The sequence below is a fragment of the Pteronotus mesoamericanus genome, unplaced genomic scaffold (assembly GCF_021234165.1).
Source record: "Pteronotus mesoamericanus isolate MK-2021 breed Mesoamerican mustached bat unplaced genomic scaffold, CSHL_Meso_final contig_65, whole genome shotgun sequence".
NCBI lineage: Eukaryota > Metazoa > Chordata > Mammalia > Chiroptera > Mormoopidae > Pteronotus > Pteronotus mesoamericanus.
This window is the reverse complement of record NW_026555228.1, coordinates 7,074,413-7,101,784: the sequence shown is the minus strand read 5'-3', so window position 1 is coordinate 7,101,784 and position 27,372 is coordinate 7,074,413. Positions and strand designations below refer to the sequence as shown.

The 27,372-nt window shown below is 40.4% G+C and overlaps 1 protein-coding gene and 1 pseudogene across 1 annotated transcript in view; one reads left to right on the top strand and one right to left on the bottom strand.

The window, feature by feature from the left end:
* Positions 1-12,272, bottom strand: part of TXLNG (taxilin gamma) — a 45,134-nt gene extending 32,862 nt beyond the window's left edge. Inside the window, exon 1 of the mRNA XM_054581098.1 lies at positions 12,153-12,272. Coding sequence (XP_054437073.1) covers positions 12,153-12,254 — 102 coding nt within the window. The 5' untranslated portion in view covers positions 12,255-12,272. The remainder of the gene's footprint in view (positions 1-12,152) is intronic.
* Positions 12,273-12,571: 299 nt separating this feature from the next.
* Positions 12,572-21,354, top strand: LOC129076846 (40S ribosomal protein S16-like; annotated as a pseudogene).
* The last annotated feature ends 6,018 nt before the right edge of the window (positions 21,355-27,372 follow it).

The window sequence follows — 27,372 nt, the reverse complement described above, 5'->3', positions numbered from 1 at the left end:
AAAAAAAAAATAGCATGCTAGATATACCAGTATGAACTTAGAAAAACATTGGGAAAGAGCTCTAAGATTTTTAGCAGTGATTAACTGAGGGATTTAGAGAGGTGAGGCAAGCTTAATCCAGGGGTACAGATACCTTTACATAATTTTAAGTGATTATTCAAGGCATTGAGATTTTTTAAAAACTTTTTTGTGTCTTAGGATAAACTAAATTATCACTAGCCTGCACTGGTGTGGCTCAGTGAACTGAGTGCCGACCTGAGAACCGAAAGGTCACCAGTTTGATTCCCAGTCAGGGCACATGCCTGGGTTGCAGGCCAGGTCCCCAGTTGGGGACATACGAGAGGCAACCCATTGATCTCTCTCTCACACACTGCTGTTTCTCTCCTTCTCTTTCTCCCTTCCTTCCCTTCTCTCTAAAAGTAAATAAGTAAAATATTAAGAAAATATATTTATCTCTAAAGATCTCTTCATACCTTTGTTTCTATTTATTTACTCTAAGAGTTGTCAATGACCAAACAGGAATGAGAGGACAAGAGTGTCTGCTTGTGTGGCCCAGCGCGGCCCAGTGTGGGCAGGAGGCACAGGGAAATCTGAAACATACCGAAGATACCTCACTCCTCTTAGGACACCAGTTACTGGCCTTATATAGTTTTTAAAATATGAACCTCCCTCTTAAACATTTCCAGTATTTTAAGGGGCCTTTACATTTCAAGATACAAATTTTACAAACGTATTATAAAAATTACATTTTCATGTGCTTTTTTATTTTTTTGATAGATGGAGTTGATGGGTTCATGTGCTTTTTAAATTAGAAAAGTGACTATCTTTATGAGTCATTTAAAACAGTTCGTATCCTAAAGCTATTTTAATCTTTCAAAGAATTATTTTGGATAGCAAAGTTTTCCACACAGCTAACGCTTTATCAATCATTCATCTCAAGATTCTGTTTTAACCATTTTGGACCAAAGTCTTTAAAATATGTATTACATAACTCAACACCTCCTTAAATAGTAGTCTGTTTTACTGTGTTAGAACAAAGGAATGAAATAAAATTAAAGGGTTTTTAAAAAAATTGTATTTATTATTTTTTAAAGAGGAGAAAGACAGGGAAAGAAACATCAATGTGTGAGAGAAACATTGCTTGGCTGCCTCTCGCACACCCCCAGCTGGGGACCTGGCCCACAACCCACGCATGTGCTCTGGATTGGGAATCAAAATGATGAACTGTTGATTTGCGGGACGATGCCCAACCCACTGAGCCACATCAGCCGAGGCAGAGACCTACATTTATTGAGCCTGGTTTGAAGGTAATGCTTCTATATGAGGAAAGTCGTAAGGAATCTCATTTAAGTTAAGAATCATGATTATTGCCAGAATGTCCATCAATGGATGAATGAGTAAACAAAATGTGGTATATTCATACATTAGAATATTATCCAATCTTTAAAAGGAAGAAAGAATTCTGTCACATGCTACAAGATGGATGAACCTGGAAGCAAGGATGTTAAGTGAAAAAAAGCCAGACACAAAAGGATCAGCATTCTATGATTCCACTTACATGAAATACCTAGAGTAGTCAAATTCATAGGGGAAAAAAATAGAACGGTGGTTGCCAGGGACTGGGGCCAGGGAGAACGGAGTTTCAGTTTGAGAAGATGAAAAAGTTCTGGAGATGGATGGTGCTGCTGGCTGCATAACACTGTTAGTGTGCTTAATGCCACTCAACTGTGTGCCTAACAATGCTTTAAATGGTACATTTTATGTTATGCATATCTTACCACACGCAAAAGAACCATGATGATCCTTTTAGCAAACAAACCTAACTTTGCACTGTTCCTTAGAAATTAAAATGTAAAAAATATTCTGCTTGCTATTATTATTGAACTGTTCCATTAGTGAGATAAGGCAGTTGAGTCAATAACAAGCCCTGGCTGGTGTGGCTCAGTGGGTTGAGAGCCAGCCTACAAACTGAAAGGTCGCCGGTTCAATTTCTAGTCAGGACGAGTGCCTGGGTTGTGGGCCAGGTCCTCAGGTGGGGTCATGTGAGAAGCAACGGATCACTGTATCTCTCACACATTGATGTTTTTCGCCCACTCCTTCTCCCTCCCTCTCTTTCTAAAAGTAAATAAATTAAATCTTAAATAATAATTGGGATGCCACATTTCTAAGAACGAGTCTTAGGAACAGGGAAAAATAAGCCTATTCCCTTCTGACAGCACTGGTTCCCAAACTATGGTCTTTGAACCTTTCCAGGTGGTCTGCAAGCTCAAAAACTATTTTCATAATAATACTGAGTTAGTGTTTTTGTCTTTTTGGTGTTGACATTTGCACTGATTGTGCAAAAGCCATAATGAGTAACATTGTTGGCTCCTTGGCACAAAACTACACTAGAAGTCATGCAGAAAAAGTAATTTTTACTTTAAAATGCCCTTGAGAAAGTAACAAAAATCATCATTTATATGAAATCTCAACCCTTGAGTACACATCTTTCTCATTCTGTGTGCAGACACAGGAAGTACACATAAGGCACTTCTGCCACTCAGCAAAGTATGATGGCAACCAGGGGGAAACGCACTTACACAGCTGTCTGAACTACGGGCTCTGCTAGCAGCTTTTCTCATGGATTACCTTCTGGTTAGTTTGTTTGTTTGTTTGTTTGTTTGTTTGTTTGTTTTTAAAGACAGAGTTGGACATTTGGCAGAAATTTTCTCCAAAATATGAGTGAGTGAGCCTCATATTACCTCAAGGCAAACTGACAATATTGGTTGCCAATATAAAATTTGAGTTTTCAAAAAAAAGTTTTAATTTTTTGAAAACTATCTGTCACCATGCTTCCCAATACTTGACTTTTCTGATTAGATCAATCGTGATATTAACTAATGTGATTTTGATATTTAGAACAAAGTGTGTCAATAAAGTCAAAACTCGGTTCTCAAATGCCTTGGTTCTCGAACAATCTGGTTCTTGACCAAGCTGTTCACGGAAAAAATGTCTCAGTTGTCTAACAAAAATTCACATCTCGATTCTCTACCCAACAACCCTTTCACGCCGATACCTGTATGATCAGTCACGCATCTCTCAGGCAACAAATGAGATTGTGTTTTCGAACAAATTGCTTCCCAAACAGTTTTCCAGAGCGAATTCGCTTGAGAATTGAGGTTCTTCTGCATTTGGAAGATCAACACAATTCAGTAAACCAGTATTTCCCAAATGACTAATTGGGTGATGTTACGCATGAGAAGAAAAAGCATCCAATCAAATTGCAAAACAGACTGATAGATTTTAATATTAACAGTAGAAAAAGTTCTGTAGGATTTCAGATCCCACACTGGCAACTAACTTTCAAGAACTACTATTTGCTAAGTTTTGGTGTAGTATCGAAGAATTTGCACAATTACCTAAAAGTCTATTAAAATACTACTCCCTGTTCCAACTACATACACGTGTGAGGCCAGGTTGTCTTTCTGTACTTCAGCTAAAATGGCATACTGACTGACGTAAATTGAATGCAGAGGCAGATGTGAGAATTCACCTATCTCCTATTACACCATTCATTCAGAAATCTGCAAACACTTAAAATAATGTTTTCTTCTCACCAACTTTTATTTTGGAAAATCAGTTATTTTCAATTTTAAGAAAGACATCTTTCATGTTAATGTGTGGTAGGCAGCTTCTGACATAGCCTCTAAAGGATCCCACTGGTCCTCCTGGTATTCACAACCTTGCATAATCCCCTCTGTTGCCTGTGGGCAGAACCTAGTGACTGGCTTGTAAAGAGCAGAGGACTTGGCAAAACTGAGGGATGTCACTTTTATGATTATGCAACAAAGGCTGACTCTTACTTCTCTCTTGTACTGATACTCTTTTGCTCTGCTTGTTCTGATAAAGCCAGCAGCCATGTTGTGAGATGCCTACAGAAAGGCCCATGTTGCAAGGGACCAAGGGACCAAGGGACCAAGGGACCAAAGAACCAAGCCAACAGGTCATGAGGAAATGAATCCTGCCAGCAACTACATGAGTGAACTAGGAGTGAGTTCTTCCCAGTCAAGCCTTCGGATGACTGCAGCCCATGAGACCCTGAAGGAAAAGACCTAGCCAAGTCACACCCAGATTCCTGACTTTACAGAAACTATGAGATTATAAATGCTGTTTCAAGCACCAAATTTTGTGGTGATTTTTCACACAGCAATAGATTACTACATCAGCTCTTTAAAATACTCATTTAAGTTTTTAATTTCTAATATGGAAAATATCAGATATAACCCATATAAACAAAAGCTCTGAGGTTATAAGTATGCAAAAATATCCTAAAACCAAGAGGTCTGGGCACTGCTGCCCTGGCTGCAATGGAACAGGGACGGAGATGAGGAGACCAGCTCAGTCAAAAGGGGTCCATGTCTTGGCACCTATAACCAACCAGATCCATGTCTACGGAATATGCCCTGGAACCAGGGGAACACAGGGAAAAGAGTGCCATTTCCTTCTTGCTCAACCATATCTAACGTATTGGCTTCCTTCCCCTTTTGGTTAAGTGACTGACATACCAATCAGTATAATCCACACAGGTGTGAGGGAGAATTGGTATAAACCATTTTCCCTTGGCCTTCATTACTCTGGCTCATTCAAAAGCCTGGTCAACAACTTGATATATGTCCTCCTTTAATCCTCAGAACCATCTTATAGGCAGGTATGATGAACAAACAGGCTCAGCAATAAGGTAATTTTAAATAATTGTCTAGTCATGGACCTAGGACTTAGAAAGCAGACTTAATTCTTATCTTTCTCTAGAATATTCCAAAGAGCATGTTTTTCCAAGGTTACACTGAAAGTAAATAAGTGTGATGATGGTCATACAACTCTGAATATACTAAACACCACTCTAAGTGGATTAATTGTATGGTATGTGAATTATACCTCAATAAAGCTGTTATCCAAAAAATTAATAAATGAATACATGACTATAGACAGAGCAATGATGAAGTTCTGAGGAGGGACATAAATTGGAGGCAAGATAAGTTCTAATTGTTGTCCTAACTCTGAACTTTTGGCAGCAAAAGGCTCCGGGAAGATATGTCACAGCAGGTATGAGGATGGGGGTGCACATGGCGGCATGAATAGGTCAACGAGAGAAAAAGAGGGGCAAACCAGTGTTGAAGTAAGGATGAAGAAACCTGACTTTCCCCACTGGTGAAGAAACCAAGAATGAGCAAAGCGTGCTGGAGGAGGCCTTTAGGACACAGCTGCTTTGCCTTCATGATCTCTTGGAGATGAGCTCTAGTGTTATAGCAGTAGGTGCTAACATTTATATCAGACTGTGCACCTCATCTGCCTTTTAAAATGAGGACAGCATCAGATTTCACATTTAACTTCTATGGCTATTTCTTTTATCAAAATAATGAGTGCTGAACTGCATTACTTGCAAAATCACTTCTAGCTCTAAAACTGTAATTCAATTGATTACTTACAATCTGAGAGAGACTTGTATTACCGTAAACACCTATCTAGGCAGCAAAAGGACCAGGGAACCCAAAGGTTTTAATGGTCAAATCTAATGAAACATGCTTGGACCTAACCTATTTTGCAGAGGGGCAGGGGCCAGGTCAGATAATTAGCATCTTCAAGTCACAGACGCCTAGGATGTGAAACGATCTTTTTCTTTTCTTTTTTTTTTACGAGAAAGAGAGAGGAAAGGAGAGGAACATCAAGTTATTATTCCACTTATTTATGCATTCATTGGTTGATTCTTGTATGTGCCCTGACCGGGCATCGAACCCACAACCTTGGCGTATCAGGAGGATGCTCTAACCAACTAAGCTACCTGGCCAGGGTGGTCCTCTACTTTTGTCTTACCTAAATGAAACATCCCTGTCCCAGTTCATGAAGTCACTTTTCACCAGCTCCACGTGGACCAACAATGCACCTCTGAAACATCAAGCATTCTGTTTCCTTTCCTACTTACCCAGCCCACTTCAGTTCTTTGTTAACAGTGTCATGTGGACCTTAAGAGGTTCAAAAAAGGATGTCTATCTATACTCTCTACCTTTCAATCTATCCAAATTACACTTGCAGGTGGCTTTGCACGGAGTTACAGTGCAGCATACCTCCTGAGCCATATGTCTAAGGTCATCTTAGGGCCTAAGTGAATGAAACAAAAGGTATTAAACCTTTAAGTTACTCCCTAGTTCCTTGATTACAACAAGTTCCCTATACCCCTAATGATTTGTTTTCATTTAGCAAAAACTAGTATTCATTTTACCTACCACCAAATTTTGCTCACATTCAACAAGGAACACATTTTTATTTTCTGTACTCAAGAAATGTATTGAGAGCACACAAGCCACATGTAATATGGGTAATGGCTGCCTCTGAATGTACCACTCACTACCTCCTCTGTGGCCATGGGGAGGTCAACCTCTCAGTTTCCTTATCTGTGAACTAGGGATATACAGTATCTACCTTCTAGAGTTGTAAGAAGATTAGATATAATTAATATTGTATAAATTGCTATGGTGCAGCAGAATTCTTATAATATCTGAATAAGAATATACTTGCAAATTATGCAAAATGCCTACATTTTCACTTTCATTATGGCGCACATGTCAATGCAAAAAATCCTTCAAGAAACGTGCTTCTGCCCTGACCAGTATGGCTCAGTTGGTTGGGCACAAAGCAAAAGATCGACAGTTCAATTCCTAGTCAGGGCACATGCCTGGGTTGCAGGTTCAGTCCTTGGATGGAGTGCATACGAGAGGCAACCAATCTGTTTCTCTCTTGCATCGATGTTTTCCCTCTCTCCCTCCCTTCCCCTCTCTTTAAAAAATAAATAGAATCTTTTTTTTTTTAAAAATGTGCTTCTAAGCTACTGGCACATCTTCCTTGCCTAACCATTCTAATTTGACCTTTCTGAGAGTAAGAAAACAAGAAAAATGAAAAAGTGGCTGTCTAACAATATTAACCATTGCAGACTACAGTGTGGGAATGGGGGGATAACAGGGGTCATCCTGGGGACATTTTGGAAATGTAACACAGAATGCAAATCAACACCCTGAGCAATAAATGCTAATAAAATTATTTTGATAGCACAGGAAGACAACACTCATCATTTTCTATATCTTTTCCTTCAAGTAATAAAATTTAAGTATAGTACCAAGAGAATTTCGACTAGGAAATAAATTGAATCATAAAAATATACTCTCAGGGTTCAAACACTTAAAGGATCACCTGACCTATTTTTATCCTCGGAAAATGCTTGGGAAAAATTTCGACATCGCTAATTCTCAATGTTGATAAATACTATATAAAATTTGCATACTGCTTTACACATTTTAAATACTGTCATATAGTAACTAAAATTTACTAATAGGTTAGAACTAAACAAGAGTGAATTTGAGGGGCGGGGTGGAAAGGGGAGGAAGAAGCAAAGGGATTTCTTTGGGATATTAGGTTAAAACTTAACCAGATAAGCAGAAACTGTCCATGCAGTAGGGTGCGTCAGTTGCGCTATCAATTACACAATTATACACACCACTTCTAGGACGGTATCACAAACTCTGAGCTACGATATTTAAGCAAGGTGGGCCCCCCTCCCCATTGAGCTTCAAATGCCTTATCTTTATACTTGGGAAAACCACCTACTCTGCAGAGATTGAGGGGATACTAGAATGCAAGTTTAAGTGCCTAGCATAGTGCAGGCAACAGTGAGACCTCAAAATTCTTTCCTTTGAAACCGAATTCTGAAAAGTGTAAAATCTGAATAGCATTTCTATTGAAAAGAAATGTAATATAATGGATCCTTCTGTGAAGAATCACATGTACCCTATGTTATAGCATCTGGATTTGATATATGCATTCCTAAATGAAACTTCTTCAGTCAAAATCAATATAAATGACACATAGAATAACATAAAACACCTTCTACTCAGATCATAAATAAATGTGGCATATTCTGGTCTAAAACCATGGTATTACCAGAGGAGTGTCCTATAGCTGGTCTGTTCTCATAACTGCTCTGCCTATTTGGATCCCGTGAAAATAAATTTACCAAAGTTTGATGACAGAATTAGACAACAAGGTTGTAAATAGAAGATCTCTTTCAGTCTTATTCCTCTCTGTGCCAGAAGAGTGGACATTAGTCAAAGACCACAAATGGAAAGAAAAACACAATAATGAAATGGTTGCTTTCTACCCGTCCCCCGCAATACTCCTGCCCCACCCTGAACTGATATCTCCTCATTGTGTCTATCAGAGAGAGAGTGGGGGGAAAAGGAAGAATACAAAGGTCGGGAGATAAATTTACAAAATTAATAGCACCCTAACAGCAAAAGAAATGAATCTTTCATATGTTCTCCCTTCCAAATGAAATAAAATTAATTCTACATGCCTGGCACTGTGCTGAATGCATCACATCAACCTTTATTCTTCACAACAATCCTATGTGGTAGGTATTAGCATCATCCCCACTTCACAGATGATGCAACTGAACGAGGCTTAGAAAGATTGAGGAACTTGCCCAAGGTTACATGCCTAATTAAGTGGCAGAGAGCCAAGAGTCTTGACTCCAAAATCCATACTATTTACCCACTACTACACTACTTATTACTGTAGTGTAGATGAAAGGGTATTTATTGGGTTCCAGACTCAGCTTCACCCCTTGGGCAACTCAGTTGACCTTGCTGAATAGTTTGTCATCTGCAAAGGAGGACAATGACAGCTGCCCAGCCTTCTCCATAGCATCCAAATGATGCTGAAAGAGTTAATATGTGTGTAAATATGCTGTAAAAACTATAGGGCAATATGTAAATATAAGATTTTCTTTATCTGAGTCTAGGTTCTATATATCTTTATCCTTCCAAATAGTTTATTGATCTAAAAGTTTAACAGTAGTTATATTGTTTTTAACATTCCTAAGCAAAATCTAGTAAAAAATAAATCAACCTTAGACATTCTAGAAAGGCAAAACTATAAAGACAGTAAAAAGATCAGTAATTTGGGGGAAGTGAGGGAGAGACAAATAGGAGTTTTTGAGGACAAACTACTCTGTATGATACTGCAATAGCGAATACATGTGTCAAAACTCAGAATGTATACCACCAATGAACCTGACTGTAAATTATGAACTTTATGCTCAATTTTCTGTAAACCTAAAACTGCTAAAAATACATTAAGTCTATTAATTTTTTAAGAACTCACTCTTATAAAAACAAATTCTACATATGGATTTAGGAAGCGATATGAATGAGCCTGGTGTTCTAAAACATTCCTGGAATACCTGACAACGTATATCCCATCTTTTTATGTCAATGTTATCCAATAGAATTGTATGCAATGATGGAAATATTCTAGATCTGCTCTAATACAGTAGTCACTGGCCATGTTGGTTACTGAACACTTGAAATGTGGCTAGAATGACTGAGAAATTGAATTTTTCATTTTTTTAAAATTTTCATTAATATTGAAATAGCCACATGTGGTTCAGTGGCTATCATATCAGACCTCATGGTTTCAGACAATTCAAGAGACCCCTAGAAATGTACTATAGTATTAACTTTAGAAGAAAAAGGTTACTTCAAGAGACACAAATGGATGTAGTTATGAAACAATGCTATAATTAACCTAGCACATTGAAATACTATGTAGATGGTTAAAACACCAGGAACCAATAAAGTCCATCTCCAGTTCCTTCTCACTTTAAGTCCCATAATGTAACCAAAGAGTGACAAAGTAAATCACTTTTCTTTTAATCCCTTCGATATTTTCAAAACAACCCAATTAGTTAAATATCACTTCTGCTTCCTGAAAAACAGGGCGGAGGTCAAGTTAGAATTAGGAATATTTATTTTTTCAAGTCAGTGACCCAGAGGAAATAAAAAATTAAATGTCATAAGGAAATAACTTCAGAGTGCTTTTTGGAGACGTAAGCTATTCACCTGGTTTTTTAATGAAAATTATTCAAAAACTGATCTTTAACCATGTCTTTCAGTTCCATGTCATAGTCAATGGGAAATCAAAAGGATAAAAGATGCCCAGAATAGCATGAGCAGAAAAGGTGCATGAGGTAAGTAAAAAATGAGACCATACACAGGACTACTCATATCCGGCTGTTAACCAGAGGGCTGCTTCAAAGAGTCATTACCTCTTATCTTGGTAGCTTGAAATGCTAGTTGATTAAACCTCAGTTCCTAATTCAGACTTCTTGTGCTTACCCCAGCAGCATAAAAGGGAACTTACGTCCTAAACTGCAGTGGCTTTTTATCAGAGTCCTCCCCTGGGGGACCTATGAAATCAAACACTGAAATTGGCGCCCCACCCTCAGGAAAAAAGTGAAGTGTCCAAAGTGACAGTGTTGAATCCCTAGAGTACACTGGGTCCACAGCTTCTTTTTCAGTCCTGCAAGTACTGGATCTTTCTTTTAGAGTACAAAGAGAGAGAGAGAAAGAGAGGTAATTGAGAAGTAGTAACACCCTCAGGCACAGAGATGAAAATACCTGACCTTAGAATCAGGCCTCCAAAAGCTAATTCTTGATACTTTGCTCACCCGGAGGCCGAACCTTTGTTCTCCTTTTTGAAGTTCATGAATCATACTATAAAAACATTTCATAATTTCATACAGGAGTGATTTTTAAGAATACTCATGTACATAATTAAGTACAGCTAACTCTTGGACACGGGTTTGAACCATGCAGGTCCACTTATGCACGCATTTTTTTCAATAAATACCTGTACTGTTTTCTATCCCTGGTTGGTAGTCCACAGATGCAGAGGGCCGACTGTATGCATTGATCTTCGCCATTTTATATAGGGGACTTGAGCATCCGCAGGATTTTGGTATCTGCGGGGTCCTGGAATCAAGCTCCCTCGGTACTGAGGGGCAACTGTGTAGTTAAATTTGGGGGGAGTTAAAAGTTATGGAGGGGAGGGTGCCCATAACCCCACCCCTGCATTGTTTAAGGGTCAACTGTAGTATTAAATAGCCCTGAGTGATCAAGCAGGACCTCCAATGTTTCAAGATGCTTAACTGCAAGAAAAGAGAGGGAGTTTCCACCTTTCCAGCCCCTTTCCCTGCAGTTCTCCATTCCTGGGCCCTGAAAGCCCTGTTTGCCATTCATTGTGCAATCTTTTTCGAACTCCACCCACTGACTCCAGAACAAGTAGAATTCTCCCACTCTGAAGGTCTCGATTTTCCTGTATCCAGGGAGACATTGAAAACTCCTTGACGTGAGTCAAGTAAGGCAAGGGGAACGGTCCAGCCTGCCAGCCTGCCTCCCAGATTGAGAGAGACCAAAGGACAGGGGCAGGAAGGCGCCCAAGTTTACGCTAACCGAGAGGAGAAAAAAAGAAAAAAAAGAAAAGAAAAGGAAGAAGAAGAAAAAGAAAAGATGGAAAAATAAATTTAAAAATAGCAAGGGGGGGACTGAATTGGAAAGACCGGCTATCACGCAATACTGCTTCCAACTCTGCGGAACCCAGGTCCTCCAGCATCGCCGGCCCCACGTGCACCCAGGCCCGCGGTGCCCAGAGACCACCCCCGGAGTCTGGGTCCCAGGAATCGAACACCCCCTCTGTCTCCGCAGCAGCCGCCCGCGTAGTGCCGGGGAGCGCGGGGGAAGGGGACCCAGCTCAGACCCGGCTCCCGCGCGGTTATATTACTGCGCAACAGCCTCGTCCGCACCGCCCGGACGCACTCCGCAGCGCTCCCGGCGCACCTGCCCGGCGACAGGAGGGCGAGCCGGTGGCCCTAAACAGCCCCCCCACCGAAGGCGGCACCCAGTGCAGGGAGCGCAGGGAGCACGCGGAGGGCTGGGGCTGCGAGAGAGAACACCTGGCACCCGCGGCACCGGCCGCACGTGGCTGTCACACCTGGCGCGCCCCCGCCTCGCACCCTTTCCCCCTCCCACCGGGTTGCACAACGCTGCCCTCCCTCTCCACCTCCGCCGTGCGCCCCCAAACCCCAATCGTCGCCCCCTCCTACTCCATCCATCCCGGTCCCACTGCCCCCCCCACCTGCTTCCACGGTCGTCACCCCCGAGAAGGAAGAGAGCCGGATGTTCGTCCCGTGGCTAAAGGTAACTGGGGAGAGTAAAGAAGTGCACCCCGAAAAAGCTAACCCGAGCATTCCCCCAGCCCAGCAACAACGCGGACGCACCCAGACTGACCTTCTGCCGCGGGCTGCGTCGCCGTCCGCCCCGTCCGGCCTCAATCACCTCCTCGGCGCCGCCGCCTCTTCCCCGCGCTGCCTCTTCTACCCGCGTCGCCATGAGGTGACGGCAGCAGCCAAACAAGCGGCCCTACAAGGGGCAAGGAACCTCGCAGGACCTCGCGCCCCGCCCCTAAACCACCACAGCCAATCGCCGCATACCATGTTCCCCACATGACCGGAGGAGGTTGGCCCCCGTGGGGATGGAGCCGAATGGGGGTGGGGAGCATTGAAGCGGGGCTGGGCTTCTGCTGGGCAGAAGGGCGAACATAGGCCGTGAGAGTCTGCGCAGACGGGGAAAGACACTCTGGAGCGGACTACAAGTCCCAGCAAGCAGCGCGGCCACGGCTCGCAGGCCCGAATCGGGATTGGAGCGTAATGCGGCGTCTTGAGCCGCGCAGAGTAACCACCGTGGGGCGCGTTCAGCCTACTGGGAATTGTAGTTTCTGGGGGCGATGTACAGACACCGGAAAGTATTCTTTATTATCCTGCGGGAAAAGTTTAGAAATGTCCCAGGATTTGGGAGAGAGTGGGAATGGGGACGGGTTGTTGTGTTTTTGTTGCTCTTCTTCGGAACTGAGCCCGACTGATTTTAGGATAAGGGGAAACACTTCGTGACTTTCAAAGAGGGAGAGATGTAATGGCTTTTAGAAGTTAAGGTTTTTGGCTCGGACCCCTGCCCAAGTCCTGCGGCTCCACCAGAGCTCTCAGCACCGAGTACCTGACCCGAGCTCCTGCAGGGTAGGGGCTGCGTCCTGTTCACTTTGGCTGAACCGCCCCAGCCTCTAGTACTTAGTTGGCGCTTCAGACTTGTTGAATGTATCCTGCTATCTCCGTTAATGATTTTTTTTTTTTTTAAACAAACGCTGTTTGCTGAATCAATTTTTTTCTTAACACGATTGGGGGCGGGGTGGAGTTTTCCTCAGGAGTATTCCCTATTTTCATCTGATAGAACCAGATCTCCAATGACCGAGCTTCTGAAAGTCACCGACCGCCATAAAATCCTGACATATAGTCTCAAATAATTAAATATGAAAATGTGTGTAAACTACAGCATTTTTATTAGAGTTGAATACAAAACAGTGATAGCAGACACCAAAAGTTTAATAACATACTTGAGACTAAATTTCAATATTGGGGAAATGCCATCTATTAATTTTAATTATTTCTGTGAATTTCATGAAAGTATCATTATCTCATTTCATGGGCAGAACACCTCAATCCAGCTTTGAGATTTCAAAACTAAAACAACAGATAATGAACCCATACCCAGATTCTGCATAAAGCTGATGGCCTCGGGCACCATGTTTCACTTTTTTATTTTTTAAGGATTTTTTTTTTAATTTATATTTTCCATCACCATTTATCCCCTCCATATCTCTTCCACCTCCGCCCACCCACCTCGCGCAATTACCACACCTGTTGTTCGTGTCCAAGAGTTCTCTCTTTCTTTTTCTTCCTTTTTTGCTCGATCCCTCAACCCCTCCAACCTCACCCCCCCCTTCCCGCCCACTCCCCGCAGAGCTGTCATCGTGCTAAGAGTCTGTCTCTATTTTGCTTGTTAGTTCAGTTTGTTCATTAGATTCCACATACTAGTGAAATCATATGGTATTTGTCTTTCTCTGCCTGACTTACTTCATTTAGCATAAGGCTCTCTAGGTCCATCCATTACCCTTTGCAAAGGGTAAGATTTCCCTTTTTTTCTAAGGACAAGTAATAGTCCATTGTGTAAACATACCATAGTTGTTGTATCCACTCATCTACTGTTGGACACTTTGGCTGCTTCCAAATCTTACCTATTCTAAATAACACTGCAAGGAACATAGGGATGCATATATTCTTTTGCATTAGTGTTTTTGGGTTTCTTTGGATAAATTCCCAGAAGTAGAATGGCTGGGTCATAAGGTAGTTCCATTTTTAAATTTTTGAGGTAACACCATATTGCTTTCCACAGTGGCTGCACCAACCATATTTCACCTTCTTAAAGGCAAAAATCCTAGCAAGGTGCAGAATAAATCTATCAATAATGCTGCTTCTAATATGTCCAGGGAATTGAGCTTCAAAATGCACTGTAGTTAAATTATGGTACAATAGAACACCATGCAGGCTACTAAAAATGATAAACACATTTTAAAATGACCTAGAAAATGTATATAGCATAGTGAGCTTAAAAAATTCCATCTGGACCCTGGCTGAGTGGGGCTCAGTTGTTTGGAGAGTCATCCTGTACACCAAAAAGGTTGCAGGTTCAATTACACATTTGGACATATACCTAGGTTTCAGGTTTGATCCCCAGTCAGGGCTCTTATGGGAGACAACCAATCGATGTTCCTCTTCCCCCCCCGCTCCCCAAAATCAATAAAACATCTATCCTCGGGTGAGGATTTATTTTTTAATTCCATTTGTGCCCTGGTCGGGTAGCTCACAGTTGGTTACAGCATTGTTCTGATACACTAGACACCAAGGTTGCCGTATGCCAAAGTTGCCATGTGCCAAGGTTGTGGTTCCATCCCCGGTCAGGGCACATACAAGAATCAACCAATGAATGGATAAATAAGTAGAACAACAAATCGGTATCTGTCTCTGTCTCTCTCCGTCTCTCTCTCTCTCAAAATCGATTTAAAATTTTTTAAATTCCATTTTTATAGAATTGCCTATATGTTTATAAAGAAATGTTTAGAAGGCTATTAACCAAAATGTTATTAATGTTTTTCCCTGGGTGGCGAGATTTGGGAGTATTTTTACTTCATGATTTTCTCTATTGTTTGAGTATAAGTATGTATGGAACAAAAAAAATCAATAGTTATCTTTATTAAGAAAACAAAAGACACTCCAAGTGACCTTGTTTTAAGATAAATGAAAAAACTTAATTGTATACATTTATATTTCAAAAGGGTTTGGGTGGCTTATAAACACATACACAACATGCCATGACCTATGTATGTAGATATATAGATATATAGCATGTCATTCATTCAGAGAGGGGGAGAGAGAGGAGTGGGAAGAGAAGAAAGTGGAAGTGAAAGAAGGGTAGAAAAAATAAGGTGAAGTCATGAGTGAGTTGAATGTATAAAATACATGGCCTTAAGGTTTTGTACACAAGATGGAGGTGAACTGAATTTTTATTTTGAGCTTCTTGACAGCTGGGAAGAGAGGAAAACACGATTTGCAGAGTGGTTCACAATATCTCAAAACAAAAACAAACTAGTTGCTCAAGAGAAACATAGCTGTTACTGCTCGTGCAAGACATGAATTTTAGAGATCTGTTTCTTCTAACATCTTTAATGCAGACAATGGTGCTTTTTAAGTCTGCCCACAAGTTCTTTGATGAGCCTCCCTTCAAAAGGTGGAGTCCGATTCCTCTCTTCTTGAATGTGGGCCAGGCTTAGTGATTGGCTGCTAAGAAATAAAGTGTAGCAGAATTGTTGTGAAGCTTCCAATGCCGGTGAGAGAAACAATAGCTTCTGCCTGGCTCTCTAGGTCTTGGGTCACTCTCTTCTTCCTTGGGTCAGACTAACCTCATTTTTTTATAAACCTGTTCTTTGTTTAGATATTTTATCTTAAATGCCTCAAAGGGGTTACTGTCAAGGCTTTGCCCAAGGCCCTGTAAAGCTCTTTGCTTATCTCTGCTGGAATATTTTAGGTCTTCAAGGGCTTATCAAGTCTTTTAAGAGAACAACATGTTCTGTTTGCATTAATTATTCTCACTTTTGCTTGAAGGAATTATTGTTTCAGTTAAGAACAGGCCTGAAAGGAAGGTGAAGGTCACAAGGAAAATAGTTCCTCTTGGGTAGGGGGATTCTTCCCAGGCTCCCTGGGGGCTATGAATAGAACCTAAATATGAGCTCACTTATTCAGATGTTTATTAAATAGCTAAGAGCCTGAGGCACAAAATAGTTCTGAACAGTAAACTCAGTGATGTCCCAATTCTTACTATCGTTTTGCATGAAATGCAAGGCATTCAAGGCAGCCTGACTCACCACTATTACAGAGGCAAGAACCTGTTGGCCTTAGAGACAGTACTGGGAAAGTTGGAACCCACAGAGTTTTTAGCTGGACACAGGGCCATTTAAAGGTTTAGCCTGTAACATTATCCTTAAGTGAAGAGGCTTCAGCCCTGCTAGGTTTTTCTATCTTTTTTTGTTTGTTTGTGTGGATGGTTTTGGAGTTTTTGTTGGTTTTGAGACCTGCTAGGTTTTTATACCCTGTTAGTGCAAGGGTGAGGAGAGTCTCACAGATTTTACCCAGTGCACATATCTTGAAACCACTGATTTCACCAATGTGAGCCCATTTCTGACACCCATGATACTGACTAACAAGCTACTCATTTCACCAATGAAAACCCACTTCTAAACTTCATTTTGCTACTCAGCAAAGCGTCTGGTGTTGATTGAACTATGGCTAACAGAAGCATTTATAGGAGCCTGGAATGTAGGCTCCCTGACTAACTAATATAGCTGACCACCGCGGGCGTGTGAGGTCCTGAGCAGGGTCATTTCCAGCCCTGAGTTGAACACACACCCAGAAGTTCCTACTACTACTACACTGTCTCCTGACAGAAATTACAGACCTTGTCATACTCTATAATATGATCACAGGTATTGAAAAATCTAAAGAAGCAGTGTGTGTTATCAGAAGAGTAGAAACCTAGAAAAGGGAGAGTCAGGGAGGCCAGGCGGGCAGAGCCCATTCAAGCAATGTTTGGGGGATTTTGGGGGAAGAAAGGATCTTGGTCAAAAAAAGAGAACTTCAAAAATAATGGCCCTATTTGCAAGGCTATCCCTAGTATGGGGGTGGAGGCGCTGAACTCCTAACCTAATGCCTTTGAACATGGAGAATCGCTTTGATTTCTTATTCACCAAACAACCTTGCCATTATAATCTGTTTCCCATGTGGGCCTAACTGTGGGGGTGTGGAGGGGGAGAGACACATAGACAGAGATAGAGAGAGACAAAGAGAGTGCAGATATGTTTACATTTCCATTCTATGAGACACTCCCATTGCTCATTGTTAGTGAAGGGACATTCTGACTTTGTGGATCAGATCTGAGAGTGTATTCTGGAAGTGTGTTCAGAAGCCCACTGGCACCCGGAGTGTTTTAGGTGAGCCTATTATGCATTCCTAGCACGCCGTACTTCCCATACCGGGCCGGTCCCACTCTTCAGGATATGGACTTGTTTAATTTATTCTTTCCCTCAGCCAAGTGGTAAAGGAAATGAGGGCAGGAACTGTGCCTGTGAAATTCCTGGATTCCCAGTGCCCAGCAGAATGCCAGGGTCAGAGAATGTTCCCCATACATAGTTATTGAGAAAAATAACCTCTGAAGAGATAAAATGCACTGATCACTCAGTTTTCTGTGTCTGTGCAGATGAGGGCCAAACCCTCAATTTCTCAAGGCGCTATCTCTGCATGTGACCTCTTGAGGAGTCTCCTGGTGGCAATGTCCCTCTGCAGCACTGAGAAGACCTCAGGCAACCACGGGAGGAAGATCATGCCAGGATAAACTCGGTGGTAATCAAAAGTTTTCATTCATTGATTAAATATTTACTGAGCACCTACTACATTCTGAGCACTTTATTAGACACTGGGCATACCGTGATTTAGAATAGGGGTGTCCAACGCTGAACAGTGATGTGCATAAGAAGCAATAACATAATTCGTAAAACAGAGGTGTTGCAAAGTAACCTCTTGAGTTTTATTTTCTACTGGTGGTGGTGGTGGGGAGTTTAAGGAAGATGTAAGGTGACATCTAAGCCGCATCTTGAAGGATCAACAGGAGTTAAATTAACCTCGCTAGTTTGACTTGTCCAACTTAGAGTATTTTCAGAGAAAGAAAAGCTCCCACTAACCTTTAAAGCAGTCAAGAGTATTATTTCATCAAAAGAATTGAATTTCATGTTTGTTGCACACTATTGGGATTGTAGGTAGTGAAAAGGAGTATTTGCCTTTTCATAGAACAAACAGCTTATTGTTTAATTCAATTACCCAATACTGTCCTTTTGAGCTAACTCTGATTTTAGTCCTTATAGGAATTTGGCCAGTTTCAGCATTTGCTATACACTTCCACATGTCTGGCAGACACTGAAAGATTTAGAAAATGATTATGCGTTGTACCTGGATTGCTCAGGAATATTGATGGCAGGCTGTAGAGTACACTCTTAGATTGGCACACACTAGGGTGCCAGCTCCAGCAGGAAAAAGATACATCAAATTAAAACTCTCATCGTGTATGGAATATTGGCAGAGAGTACACTCATTTCACAAATTCGAACAGCCATAAGAAAAGATGAACTACTTCCATTTGTGACAACACAGATGGATCTTGAGGATATCGTGCTAAGCAAAATAAATCAGATGGAAAAGGTCGGGAACCATATCATCTCACTCATATGTGGGAAATAAAACCAGAAGCAACTAATGGACAAACAAGTCCTGGCTGGTGTGGCTCAGTGGATTGAGTGCCATCCTGCGAACCGAAAGATCACTAGTTCGATTTCCAGTCAGGGCACATGCCCGGGTTGCCAACCAGGACCCCAGTTGCAGGTGTGTGGGAGGCAACCAATAGATGTATCTCTCTCACAATGATGTTTCTTGCCCCCTCTTTCTCCCTTCCCTTTGCTCTAAAAAAAAAAAAAATTAAATATATTTTTTAAAAAGCTCCAGGAAGCTAAAAAATACTAAAATTTTTTTGATATAAATATTAGATAAAATTATTAAATAACCTGGGGCATTGGAATGTATTGAAAGGAGAGTAATGTTTCCAGCAGAGACTGGAAAAGAAATTGGTAATAAGTGTATAGAGAAGCAAATAAAAACATAAGGCAAATATTAACTCAGAGACCAAAAGAAGCTGAACAAGAAAGTAATGTATTCATAGGACACTATATGACTAGGTTGTGAATAGTATTCACATGGAAATAATGTAAAAAAAGATTATAAATTAATGAAATTAAAACAACTATATCAGAAGGGTGGGGATAAGGAAGTGTGTATGTGCTAGAAAACTTTAATTCCTAAAAAATAAAAAAAGAAAAAAGTTTCTTTAACTCTTTCATAATATTTTCCTTTCCATTTATTTTTCTCTTTCTGGATTTCCTTTACTAAGACGTACATTCTAGAATGCTCCCCTAATTTTTCTTATCTTTTCTCTCTTATTTCTCTACATCTTGTTTTGCTCTGCTTTCCAGAAGATGGTCCCAACTTTGTCTTCTAATACTTGTAATGAAGTTTTGATATATGCCATCATATTTTTAATTCTCTAGACCTATTTCTTATTCTCTTAATGTTCTTTTTAAATTTTTAAAAAGATTTATTGATTTGAGAGAGAGAAACAACGATTTTTTGTTTCACTTATGCATTCATTGGTTGGTTCTTTTTACGTGCCCTGACCAGGGATCGAACCCACAACTTTGGCTTATGAGGATGATACTCTAACCAGCTGAGCTACCCTGCCAGAACTTAGTGTTCTTTTTCTGTAGCAAACTATTATTTTTCCATGAATTCAATACTTCCTAATATCTTATTCAAGATATTAGAACTTTTCTGTAGTTTTATAAAGTTTTGTAAAGTTGCCTATCAATTTTCTTCTAATGGTTTTAGCATCACTGGTGATTATTACTTCATTTGGTCTTGAAAAATGGCACTTTTTGTGACTATTAGCTATAATTCTTTTATAAGAACTCCATGTCATTGACACTTCTTCAAAACTCCTTTATATCTTGAATATAGTAAGCAAAGAGCCAAGAATAGTTGAGACAATTTTTGAAGAATAAATACTTTTTCCCATCAAAAGGAACCAGAGCTCCTTGGAGAAATACCTCATTCCAGGTCTGGGACAGAAAATACAAAAGATGAGTATGGAACATCTTATTTTGTGTATGTGTGTGTATGTGAGTGTGTATGTGCCACAAAGCAACGAAGGTATCTAAGACTACTAAGGTTGAGTCAAAAGCACTCAGGAGCTTACTTGAAGAAGCTCCTATTGGCCTAAGATAGGACAATTTATGCATCAATAAAGATAAAAACAGCCACGAATAAGCACACATGAAGCATCTTTAAACCCATGATTTCACAGAACCTCAACTATCCCAACCGAGGTCTCTGTAATTCTTTGACTTCTCTTTTTGGTCTCAGGGAGGTACCTGCAGCTATGCCATCCCATCCAAGTTCAAGGGAATGGAAAAAGGGAACGATCCAGGCTGGGTCAGTATTTCTGGAAGTTCCTCAATTACTTTTACCTCTCATTGGTCATTCTCACCTGCAAGTTTCACTCCTCCAGTGTGTGAGCACGTTGCTGCTCCTACAATACATACACTCCGTTAGTAGGGAAGGGAGGAAAAAGGAATAGGAAACTGCATAGGAAGCCAGCTGCGTTGACCACATTTTTACATCTTCAGTTATATCCCATTTCTCATTCTTAATATTATTTGGTTCTTCTTTTTTCCCTTGATCAAATCTTTTAAAAAATCATTTTGGTTTCCCTGATTCTTTGTGTAGTACTTCTTCTATGTTTATTATTTTTCCCTTCTAATTTCTTTTTCTTTGCTTGTTATGAAATCATTATTTTTCTCTTTTTTTCTTACTATGTGAGGCACAGAAATTTCTGAAAACATAGACAAAAATAAAGAATTTTTAAAGCTTTTTTGGAGGGTGTCGGCGCCGCGCGTTACAGATCTCCTGTACAGGCCCGCAGCCAGGCGCTCCTAAGGGGTCCTCTGCAGTCCACGCAGGTCTTCCTTCGCACGCACGTGCAAGAAGACAGCCACAGCGGTGGCGCCCTGCAAACCCGGCAATGGCCTCGTCAAGGTGAATGGGTGACCCCTGGAAATGGTGGAGTCGCGCACGCTGCAATATAAGCTACTGAAACCTGTTTTGCTTCCGGGTAAGGAGAGATTTGCCAGAGTGGACATCCGCGTGAAGAGTGGTGGTCATGTGGTCCAGATTTAAGCAATCAGTCCATCTCCAAGGCCCTCGTGGCCTATTACCATAAATGTAACAGTGAGCCCTTCCCATCAGCCGTAGATGAGGCGTCCAAGAAGATCAAAGATAATCTTCATCCAGTATTAACCGGCCCCTGCTGGTAGCTGTTCTCCGTCGCTGCGAATCCAAAAAGTTTTGGAGGTCCTTGTGCCAGTGCTCGCTACCAGATATCCTACCCATAAGCCCGTCAGGATTCATCTTGACAATAAACGATGGTTGTGGGATTTTTAAAAATTTAATCTTTATTGTATTTTTTCCCCATTACCATTTAGTCTCCTTATTCCCCCCTCGGTCGTGGGATTTTTTGAAAAAGAATTTGAAAAAAGACAGCCACTGATAACATTTTGGAATAAGGATTTTTCTATGCACATACATGCCCAACATGCACAGACACGTGCATTTTGGGAAGAAACCGTGTAGACGTATTAAATATATTTTTCTCATTTGCCTTTTATATTTCATTTAACGTTATATTGTGAACCTTCTCTCATGTCAAATACGGAGCTCTGACATCATTTTCTTAAATGGTCAACAAAATACTTAATTTCAATGAAATCACACTCAGAGCCTCATATTAACAAAACAAACGGAATCAGGATCCTGGGTAGAAAGGAACCTTGGCCTTTCCCTGCCCTGCAAGCTGTAGTGGAGCTTCAGCTACAGCAAAAAGCTCCAAGGCAATGACTCAGCTCTTATTTGCATAGCCAGAGTTGTACTGCACACGATACGTTTTCAACTTAAAAGCTGTAGGTTTCTTTAAATTGAGTATTTAAAAAACTGAGACTTTTGTTTATGCGGCTGATGAAAAGAGCTGCTGCGAGCCCCAAAACTGGGCTTAATTTCACCCTCCACGTACCAACGGTGGCAGTTCTCTGGTAACTGTCTCTCCAAAAGTGCTACTAGCTTTCCTTTTCTTTAGATACAACTAATCTTTTAGCTTTTACTGAAAACTTCTATGAAGACAAGCACACTTGTGGTGTGACCGAGCTACTATTTCTGTGTTATCTAACATAGGATGTTTTCTTTTGGGCAGCTGTGACATCTGTATTGTTCTCTTCCTCTGAAATTTTGATATAGCCCAGTTCTCTTATTCTAGTTCTGTGGTATATGTCTCCTGAGTTAGTCACCTCTCCATTTTCCTGTTCAGTTTCATTTTGCTGTATCTGGAGCTTACGGAGGTAAAGCCATTCTGTTCTTTCGGGTCTTGCTTTTCCTGTTCAACATATTTGTGAGATTCATAGATTCACTCACATGACTGTGTAGTAATTGTTGGACATTTTATGGACATTCTTGCATGTCACCTAGTTGCACATGGGTGTAATATCCTTTCATTTAACTATGTAATGGTAATTTTCTTCATAGTTACATCATTTTATACTCCCTCACAGAGGAATTGCTGGTCAAAGAGAAGTGCATGTTCAACTTTTCATTTAAGTAATGCCAATCTCTGTTTTTTCCTGGAGAGATTGTATCAGTGTACACTCTCACCAGCAAAATATCAGTGTTCCCGCCGTTTCACATGCTCACAACTCTTGCCATTTTCAGGCTTCCATTTTTGACTGTCTGGTGCATGTGAAATGCATCATTTGAAATATTTGCATGTAATTCCATTGTATGAAGGAGGCATCACTTTTCAAATCAAGATTCTGGTGTGGGGCATGTAAGTAGTTTCGAATTTTTAAAAAATAATCAAAGCGGCATTTGTCCAATCACTCCCTTAGAATAAATTCTAAGAGTGGAAATGTTGGACTAAATGTTCCACACATGTAAAATTTTGATCCATATTACCCAGCTGCACTTCAGAAAAATTTTACATTTTACATTCCCATCTGCAGTATTTGCATACCTTTCCCCCATACCCTTGTCAAAAGTAGCTTTTTAAAAGAGTTTTCCTTTTTAAATCTAAATGATGCATATACTTAATTTGAGAAGTCCAATGACACAAGGCTTTTAAAACAGTGGACTCCTGGCTTGCCCTTCCCCATCATCCCCACTTCCCACTTCCAAGGAACTGCCATTTTATTATTTTTTAAAAATATATTTTTTATTTATTTTTTAGAAACATGGGAAGGGAGGGAGATAGAGTGGGAAAGAAGCATCCATGTGAGCGAGAAACACTGATTGGTTGTTTCTTGTATACACTCCAACTGCAGACTGAACCTGCAAACCAGGCTTGTGCCCTGATCAGGAACTAAACCAGTGACCTTTTGCTTTGTGGTACCAACGCCCAACCAACTGAGCTAAACAGGTCAGGGCAGGAACTGCCATTTTAAACTCTTAACAGTTTCATCTGTTTGCTTCTACATCTCATAACTACTTACTTCTGCTCTTCCTTGAATTTCAGTTTTAAATTGTGACAGAGACTGCTAGTTGCCCACCCTGATAACAATGTTTCCTGAGCCTTCCCAGGGTTCTGAAGCACCAAAATGTCTTTGTAACAATCCGACTGCCGTTACTTGCTCTCCTGTTTTTGTCATTATTATGAATTTATATCTTTTCTTTTTATACCTTTAATTTAGTGGGGTTTGTGGATGGAGTGGATGTAAGTGCATTTATCTGCCGCATTCAATCTGCAAGTCTAAGATATTTCACATTTCGGAAGATTAAAAACAATGAAAACAATTAAAAATAGTACCTATTTTACAAAGGCCTCTTAAAATAGGATATTTAGGACATGGGGTGGACCTTAAAAAAATGCAGTGCCACTTATTCATTTTTACAAGGAAGCATATGCACACTCCCTGGTGGAATATTACCTTGCTCAGGCAAACCTGATTTTTCCTCAGGCCTCTTTCTCTTGGGCCCAGCATTTTGCAGTCCTGGCTACCCATCTGAATGACTTAGGGAGTTTGTTAAAAAATCTTATGCTCAAGCCCTGGCCGGGTAGCTCAGTTGGTTAGAGTATTGTCCTGATATGAGAGGGTTGCAGTTTTGATCCCCGCTCAAGGCATATACAAGAATCGATCAGTAAATGTATAAATAAGTGAAACAACAAATTGATGTTTCTCTCTCTGTGTCTCTCTCAAAGGAAAAAAAGATTTCCACAAAAAAAAAATTTTTTTTTTAAACATGCTCAGAGCTAAACTCTGGGCCAATTAGTCCCTCTGGGGGTGGGCTGGGCTTCAGCATTTTTTAAAGCTCCCAGGTAGTTCTCAAGTGCAGGATCACTGCCTTAGGCCACGAGATTCACTGACTCAGCCCTTTCTGAAAAGCATGGTAATGTGGACAGCAACACGCCATCCCATGTTCTTGTTATGAAATTATTTTTGTGCTGTCTAAATTTTGAGTGGTGTCTATTTTCATGCCTTCATTTCACAAGCATGCATTCTGTTAATTAGATTTACAAAGAACACTTTACACTTATTTTGCTAGTGGTATTATATTGTATTCTTGATAGGGGCATATGATTTAGCTCACTTCTCACATCACATTTATATCCTGAAGTAATCTCCTCAAAAGAGTTAACAGTTATCGAGTGATGTGGCCATTTTATTCCATCCAGATGTGTCGAAGTGCAGTAATGGCAGAGAAAATGAGGCGCTTAATGGCTATTATGATGATTATGATGTAGATACTTTAGCAGTAACAAAAATTCTCCATTATGATGAATTGAACTATTATCTCTACTTACTAGTTCACAGACTTATTTTCCAGCTTTACAGAAAACAGGCTTGCCCTGGCTGGTGTAGCTCAGTGGAGTGAGCACCGACCTGTGAACTGGAAGGTTGCAGGTTTGATTCCTGCCAGGGCACATGCCTAGGTTGCAGGCCAGGTCCCCAGTTGAGGGCACCAATAGGCAACTGATCGATGTTTCTCTCACTCATGTTTCTCTCCCTCTCTTCCTCCTTCCCTTCCCCTCTCTTCAAAAATAAATAAATTTTTTTTTTAAAAAAAAGGAAAACAAGCTTAATTCTTATAAGATCTGGTTAACCTTGTTGAGTTTCAGCTCTGGCCAGCAGAAAGCATAGTCAGCGCTCATCGTGGTTAGCAGGAAAGAACAAGATAGATCAATATACGAGGTGGGCAAAAGTAGTTTTATAGTTGTGAGTACACAAAGTTTATTTTTGTATTATTAATTAATTACTGTATTATTTATTTGTATTACAACTGTAAACCTAGTTTTGCCCACCCCTGTTTATCATCACCTCTGGAGGAGGGAATAATCCCATAGTAAGTCTAAGTGAAAGACCTATCAACTGTGGCTTAGAATGACCTTTTATTATGGACGACCCACTGCATTTGAGTAGAAGTCTACAATGAAAGTAAAATGTATTCTTAAGACTTACCACTATCTCAAGGCAGTTTTAATTCTAACAATAGGAACTTACATACCAGATAACTTTGAAATATTTGTAGGCCCTCTTTCCCAGAATAGAATTTTTAGTTATTTAGGAAAAACCATTGTAACATATCTTATCACTAAAAGTGATGTTTATGTATTCAGAATAAAGTATAACATAGTTTTTGATATTGGAAATAAATCAGGATGCACTGAATAAATACTGTAAGAAATCATAGTTTAACAACTGAAATCATAAATGCCTTTACTAAACAAATCCCTTAATGTGAAGACCATATAATTTGATTTGTGAGAAATATATTATTGCATATGATTAAAGCCTGATGAATATATATTTGTCATCTGTCAGGACTCATTCGTTTTCTCCCTAAGCATCATCATTATTGGGTACTGTAACGTGCAGTTTGTAATTTTTTTCTTAACGCGGGCTATGGAAACAATTGTTTGTTAAAATGGCCTGTTTGCCCCCCAATAAAAGTGATTACATAAACTATGTCAAAATTTCTACCATTTGTATTTTTAAATGCTGAAAACAAAATTTTCTAAAATTCACCCAATTTTTATAATTGAAAAATGTTTACTTAAAAATGGAGAAAAAGTCTATTACCAGAAAGAGCAACCATATCACAATAATGAAATTATAGAAGCAAGTTCAGGGTCCTGGTTTTTATATCAAAGTAGTCAAGGAGGTGAATAAAATACTGCAAGTTGAATGTGGTCATCAGTTTTATTTTGGTAAACCTTTAATATGTTCTAAAACTCCTATTTGTAGTAATATTTTGATTGTGGAAAACTATCTTGGTTATAGAGCACCTGAAAGCACTGTAAGTACAAGTATAACTGCTGCTCTATCTCCTGAAAACTTCTCTAGTTTACTATTTCACAAGTTACAAGTTGAGATTTCCCACTTTTGAGCATAAGGAGATTCTGAAATTGTAACCAGGTCCGCAGTAGCAGAACACGGCCTCCTGCTAAGACTGGTCGCGTCGGTTGAGGATTTGACGTGCTTGTCACAAACTGCTGTAACTGTAAACGAATGGATATTGTTATTTCTTGTACAATAGTGCTCTACGCACCTTAAGCGGGCTTTAAAGACTCAGTTTAGTTTGATGCTCTAGTACCTTTTAACTATTTCTGCTATTTGATTTCAAGTGCATAAACATGCCACACAGGAGGCCATCCATCCTTTATAGCCTTCAGGGGACATTAGCCCTTGGATGTTGCCCGAGCAGCTCAGAGTAAGGTCTCAACCATGTAAAATGTTTCTGAGAGCCTTATCTCTGTCCTTCATAATGTCATTGTTTCCCTTTGAAATGTGTGGTATTAGAAACATCTGACTTCGCAGGATTGTGTTCCCCCAGAGAACTTGGTTCCTCTTAGCTTAGTGGTGTAGAAGGGGAAGCAGGCAGTGGGTACCAACTGGAACAGCAGAGGAGGGCTTGTAACTAGGGACACTGTCAGCCAAGGATGCTAGTGATTGGGTAAAAAGTAAAAAGCGCCAGCCGTGGCTGGTGTGGTTCAGCTGGTTGGAGCATCAATCCCATGCACTGAAAGGTCATAGGTTTGATTCCTGGTCAGGGAGCGTGTGAGAGGCAAGAGATTGGTGCTTCTATCTCACATCAATGTTTCTCTCCCTTTCTGTTTCCCTCCCTTCCCATCTCTGCTTCCCATCTCTCTAAAAGCAATGAGCACGTCCTTGGGTGAGATTTTTAAAAAAAGGGTGAAAAGCACCAGAATCCTCGGCTGTATCAGTACATTAGTCTGGTGAGTCTTACCCCTTAAAGTCCATTGTAAGCCCCTGTGGTCTTGGTAACCTGGAGTCTGGGCCAGCAGGTCTGGGGCAGGGCCTGAGACCCTGCATTTCTTACAAATTCCCAGGAGAGGCCGCTCATGCTGGTTC